This window comes from Sinocyclocheilus anshuiensis, unplaced genomic scaffold (assembly GCF_001515605.1).
Source record: "Sinocyclocheilus anshuiensis isolate Anshui unplaced genomic scaffold, SAMN03320099.WGS_v1.1 scaffold205, whole genome shotgun sequence".
In the NCBI taxonomy this organism is placed as follows: Eukaryota; Metazoa; Chordata; class Actinopteri; order Cypriniformes; family Cyprinidae; genus Sinocyclocheilus; species Sinocyclocheilus anshuiensis.
The window spans coordinates 989,977-996,076 of NW_015536497.1; the positions used below are offsets into that span (position 1 = coordinate 989,977).

At 37.6% G+C, this 6,100-nt stretch overlaps 1 protein-coding gene across 1 annotated transcript in view; it reads right to left on the reverse strand.

The window, feature by feature from the left end:
• Positions 1–3,658, reverse strand: part of LOC107688381 (serine/threonine-protein phosphatase 2B catalytic subunit gamma isoform-like) — a 23,881-nt gene extending 20,223 nt beyond the window's left edge. Inside the window, exon 1 of the mRNA XM_016486043.1 lies at positions 3,515–3,658. Coding sequence (XP_016341529.1) covers positions 3,515–3,566 — 52 coding nt within the window. The 5' untranslated portion in view covers positions 3,567–3,658. The remainder of the gene's footprint in view (positions 1–3,514) is intronic.
• Positions 3,659–6,100: the final 2,442 nt, after the last annotated feature.

Genomic DNA, 6,100 nt, shown 5'->3' on the forward strand with positions numbered 1-6,100 from the left:
CTTGTTTTGGACCCCACTGACATTTATTGTACGGACAAAACAGCTTGAATCTTTTTCAAAATCTCTTTTTTCTGCAGAATTTGGCGAGTAACTTTTTGGGTGAACTATCCCTTTAAGAGACTTCTGGACCAGGCCGCATTTATATTAATAAGGAAGCTAGAAAAGGCGTAACTTCCTGTGTTTGGCCTGATCTGTGGTTTTATCGCACTAACCCTGACAGCTCTAGTTTCTATCTGTAAATAAGCCAAAAGGTCAAAACATCAAATTCACCTGCAGCCTGACAGGGGTACAAAACTTTATAGCATCAGCTGCATAACTCACTTATTTCCTGACGACATGCATTTAATGGTGATATGATTTCAGGGTGGGCATTCAGGGTGGTGTTGATGTTACCCCCCCCCAAAAAAAAAAAAAAATCTACTATAAGGGGCCAAAATAGAACATTAATCAAATATAAAAGTAAATAAACAAATTGTAATTCAATTGTATCATTTATAAATTACAACTGAAGCTCTAGACAGTTACCTATGGCTATGATTTTAGTTGTCTGATTGATTTTATGGGCTCAAGAATTCAGAAATCAAACAAAATAAAATAAAGCAGTTTTACTACGATAAAACCATGGTCAATTTTGGTAAGGGTTGTGATGTCCACGTTTTTGTTGAAGAAATTAAAGAGGCTGTAGCATTTCTATCGCAAAAAGTTCAAATTTATTTAAATCGCCAAAATTAAAAATTAAGTGGATATTTGAATTAAATGTCTGGTCAATATTAAACAAGGATTTGATCGTCCTGAAAGTGTAACAACAGCAATTATCAGGCATTTGTATTAATGTAAATTGTTTATTTTGTATTACTTTATGTATTTTAACAGTGTTATAATGAAACCATATTTAAACCATATAGCATATTGCCTCGTAGTTTTTATATAATACATTTTAAGTCATGGAAATTAGAATATTAAGTCAGATGAGTTGTTGGTGGTGGTGAAATTATTACCGACATTAAAACACGTCAACAGACAAAAAAGTTTGACAGGGTGTCGCGTTTGAATCGTCAGTGGCAAAAATGCCACTGACAGCAACCCAGCTTTAATTGCTCTTTCATGCTAACCTTTCAAGCTTTCAACTGACTGTTGACCCACGTTTAAATGCACAACACAACAACCGCCAGACTGTCTGCCGTTCTCAGCAGGGGAAAGTGAGAAAAGAGTTGCGTGGAAACGTCAAGCAACTAATCAAAGCTTTTAAAGGCACTTAAGCTCATCTTTCCTCCGCCTCCGTCGCATTGTTCCAAGCTTGGTTCGGCTGATGAGTGCGTAGTAGAAAAGTGCCACTGCAATCCTTGATTCCCCACGCTCCATGCTTTAACTGTGGGAGGACTCATCAAGACGCGGCCTTGGCAAGAACCTCAACTCCCACTCAGCACTTCAATCATGCTGGAGTTCATTCTCGCAGAGCTTATAGTCCTTTTAAACACAAGCTTTAGTCATTTTACCTTCCAAACAAAACGTTTTCTGGACAAAACAACAGGCCAGCATGCTCACAAAACAAGCTTTTTTTTTTATATTTTAACACTTGAGTCGACTGAATTCATCTTTCATCAGCCAGAAAATATGCTAAGACAGAATTATCGCAGACGTGGTAGAAGAATACTGGCACACGACACTGATTGGTCACTGGGTAGTAGGTGCTAACAATCTACAATTAACACTTGCATCAGACAATATTCCCTCTCCGCTGTCCTGATTCTCTGTATAATCACCTCATATGTGGTGAAGTTGGCATCACTGATTCTGTTACTTCCCTGTTTAATACTGTGAAGCTGCTTTGAACAATCTCTATTGTATAAAGCGCTATATAAATAAAGGTGACTTGACTTGACTGACTATAATTCTCCAGTTCAAACCTTTCTCAACACGGATGACTGTCCATTGTGGCTTACAAAACAAATCCCACAAAAACATTTTTCAGACAGCCTGCGATTGCACATACGTGTGGCGGAAAATCCAGGTGTTGGAGTGCTTAAACTGAAAGGAGACATTCAGTGAAACCTGGAACCAATTTGGAGCTGAAATGCTCCCGTTCCTGCAAAAAAGAAGAACAGGGATTCTAGACAGAAAGAGAGTTCGGTTCTTTTTAATGAGGAGGGTTTTTTTTTTTTTGTCTGTAGCGATTTAGATCGCTGAATGTCTGACTTGAAAATGGAGATGCAAGTCAGTATGGATCCAGAACTAGACGACTACTAAAGAGCCCAGTGCTTTCAGCTCATTACAGAGACTGTCTAATTAAGTCCGATCAGCCAAAACACAGTGAGCTGACAGCAGCACATAAGGGACTGAGAGGAAAGAATACTCTATATATGTCAGTGGACACACTAGTTTTAATCCAAAACAAGTCAAAGTTCCCCGGGTGCTTCTATACCCATGAAGCCACAGACCTAATGATCCAATTAGTTGTAGTACTCTACTGCGTCTCACCTCTTTGACATAAGAAACTCCCATGAGCCCTTGATAAGTTGATGCTTAAATGCATCAAATGCATCACCTAACCAAGGGTCAATCCTATTTTTGTGTCTAAAGTAGGATTATAAGTATGAGGTTAATTGGGATCACACAGATAACTTCAGTTAGTTTAGTTCTACTTCAGACAAAAGAGCGAAGCTGAAGTGACACAGTTCTCACTGATGTTGCCTAAACCATAAAGCAAAAGGTTGAAAGCAGATGTACTACAGTGATGTGAATAATGTTATTAGAGTCAATGTTGTGAACTGATGATAAATGTAAACCTATGGACTTAATCTACTAAATTAGTAATACACACACAAAACAATGCATACATTTCCTAGTATAAAATATTAATATAAAATTAAAATTAACGATGAAATTGTCCATTATGTATATTAACTGTAACTGTTAAGCCCACCAAAATCAGTTTGCATTCTCAGTCACTCATTTTAAGATTATATATATATATACATACATATACATATACATATATACATACATATACATATATACATATAGAGAGTCCTAAAGTAATATATACTCCTACAGTAATACAGAAAAAACACCTGTAATGCAAAATCAAATGTTTATTTTTCGTACTTGACAGCTTTAGCGGTTTCAATTTCATGAATCCCAGGTGCTTTGCATATTCAGACCACTGTAAGTATCATGCATCCCCACTAATATCCCTATAATGGTCTAATTCACTTATGAGAGATTTGCTTCTACGTAATGTTTGCACACTAGAGCTTAAAACTTTATTGATCTCATTTAATTCATGCCAATTCATCCCATGCAGCCTGAGCCAACCTGTCAAATAAGCCATCAACATGTATGTCATTAGACTTTTTAAGTTATCCGAAAGTCAGTCAACACAACAGACGTCCCGACTTGCTTATATTTATATCACACATAAACTGAATGTCACCCGTCAGCTACCAGCGCGGGTTAGCTAACACACAACCAGGCGAACTGGATAAAAACGTATGGTTTCACATAGAAAACGTACCTTTGACGAGCCGTTCGGTGGTGGATTGTTTATTCTGCTCCTTCCCCGACATTCTTCAGTGTCTTTCGGTGGAATAATTGTAATTCCTCCTTGTAGCTGAACCCAGCTAGTCGCGTTAGCCCGCTAGCTCGGCTAAGCTACTGCCGTTTCCCGACATTCTTCAGTGTCTTTCGGTGGAATAATTGTAATTCCTCCTTGTAGCTGAACCCAGCTAGTCGCGTTAGCCCGCTAGCTCAGCTAAGCTACTGACGTTTCAGTTCGCGAGGAAGAAAAGTCCTGACCGCTCCGCTGTAAAAGCGGGGAAACGGAGTCAGAGTGCTCGTCCGGGTCGGCTTGTTGATATGTACGCTCAAACGGTGGGGGAAAGGGGAAGGGGGAGCCCACTGTAACGGCAGAGTTTTATTTTCTGCCGTGTCTGTCCTTCGGGTTTGCTCACACAGGCGACCCAGCTGCTGTCAATTTCTCTGAGGGAGTAGCGATGTCCGACTCGTGAACGAATCGTTCGCTTGAGTCGAATCTTTTCAGGGAATCGTTTGAACCTGTTTATAAATCCTGTCGTGGACGAAAAAGACCGAATCGGTTCTCGAGTCAACAATTCACCGACTCATTGAACCTCTTTTGGACGTGTCCTATTCATAATGAGCTAAAACCTGATGAGTGAGTTGATATAAATAATGTAAAGTAATAATTATTCCTAATCAGATTAACTGGAAATAATTATGACACTTTAATCAATCTGGACACATTAACAACTTTTTATTAAAACTCGTAGTAATCTGCAATATGTGCCAACAAATGGCGCAATTTTAGAGCATGTTATATGCCACGCAGGTGACGCAATTGCGTAATGAAGTAAAATAATCACTAAATTGATTTTATGAACTGGTTATTTAAAACGAACTGTTCAAAAGAACCGAGTCCAAAAAAATGACTCAGACTTCATCTCTATGAAGGAGGGGAGGCGGAGGGAGAGTGAGCAGCGCGACAATAAAAGGCTTTGTACGAGATGTTGCCTGTTTTTGTCAAGCGAGCACAGTGGCTTGTATATAATAAATACGTATTCTGGTTCGATTTTATTGTAACGATCGATTTTCGTGTCTCAATGTTTTGTCTTTCTTCTTTCTTCTTTCTTCTTTCTTCTTTCTTCTTTGATCCGCTGACTCGCCCTGACTCCCTTCTTGCGGATTAAACTAATCCACAGTGCAAACGGATTTCCTACAACATGGCGGCTTCTTCTCAGCACATATGTTTGTGGGTAGTGTAGTTTTTAACATACAGCTAACGCTATATGACGTCAGTTATATGCATCGCTATGCAATTATCCGCTAGAATAATCTTGATGACGTGAATATTTTTATATATCCAGACAGTACATAACAGCTAACGATATGACGTCAGTTATATGCATCGCTATGCAATTATCCGCTAGAATAATCTTGATGACGTGAATATTTTTATATATCCAGACAGTACATTAATAGAAACACACAAGAAGGAGGAGGTTAGAATTATGAATAGGAGAGAATTAATAAACAGTAATCCAGCATTGTCACCCAGTGGTCAACTAGAGAAACGTCTGATTGTTTCATTGTTGACTTGAAAGATGTATGGTAAAACTGATTTTTTTTAAAAAGTGGGTTTTATTTATTTACACACCACGACATGTATGAGTGGATCCAGACGTAGGCTACATTCTACCACCCCATAATTACCTGCATATGGGAAAAATATTCTCATTTAGTCTTTAGGTCAGACCTATTGTTTTCTTTTCTTTACAAAACTGAATCAGAGAAACTGTGAATAATTTTGTTGATTTAACAGACACAGTAGCCATAAAGAGGGTATAAATATGACAAAGTAGGCCTACATTTAAAATATAAATGTATAATAAAGAGAGTGCTAATTTACAAGTAACTAGTTACATGCAACAGCGTTACGTAATTACAAAATAAATGTAACTGTATACAGTTCCAGAGAAAAATGTGTAATTAAATTACAGCTACTTATGAAAATGTTAACGATTACTAAGGGGGTCACATCTGAATATTTTCTGCAAAAAGCTCAAAAAGTGTTGAATAATATAATTGAGCTTTGCCTGTTTTTGATATGCACAGTGCCTCCTGTCATTTGAAGGCCATTTAGTAAAGCGATGCTATTCTGATGCTTTTGATTGGTTCTCTTGTTTGAATTTGCAGCGCACAACGTCTACCAATGCATCAATCCACATTGCTGCTGAAAGCTTTCGGCTATAGGGAGCTGCCACCATGGCAAGTGATAAAAATGCATTTCAGTGCTGGAAATTAAAAAATCAAAAATTGGAACCATCTCAAAGTAAAAAAGAGGTGCTAAAGTCTGATTTTGTGGTGACTGTGCTTTAAAATTAAATTATTAAAATCTTAATTCAAATGAAGAAAAATGTTGAAAGTCTGACAGTTATTAGTGTTGAGTACTGTAAGGTTAATGCTGCCTGGTTTAAATGTTTGAAAATGATTAGCAGTTGAAAACATTCGTTAGAAATGTAGACAAGTAATAAAATGTAATCAGTTACATTACTTTAATAAAGTAATTGAAATAGTTACACTACTT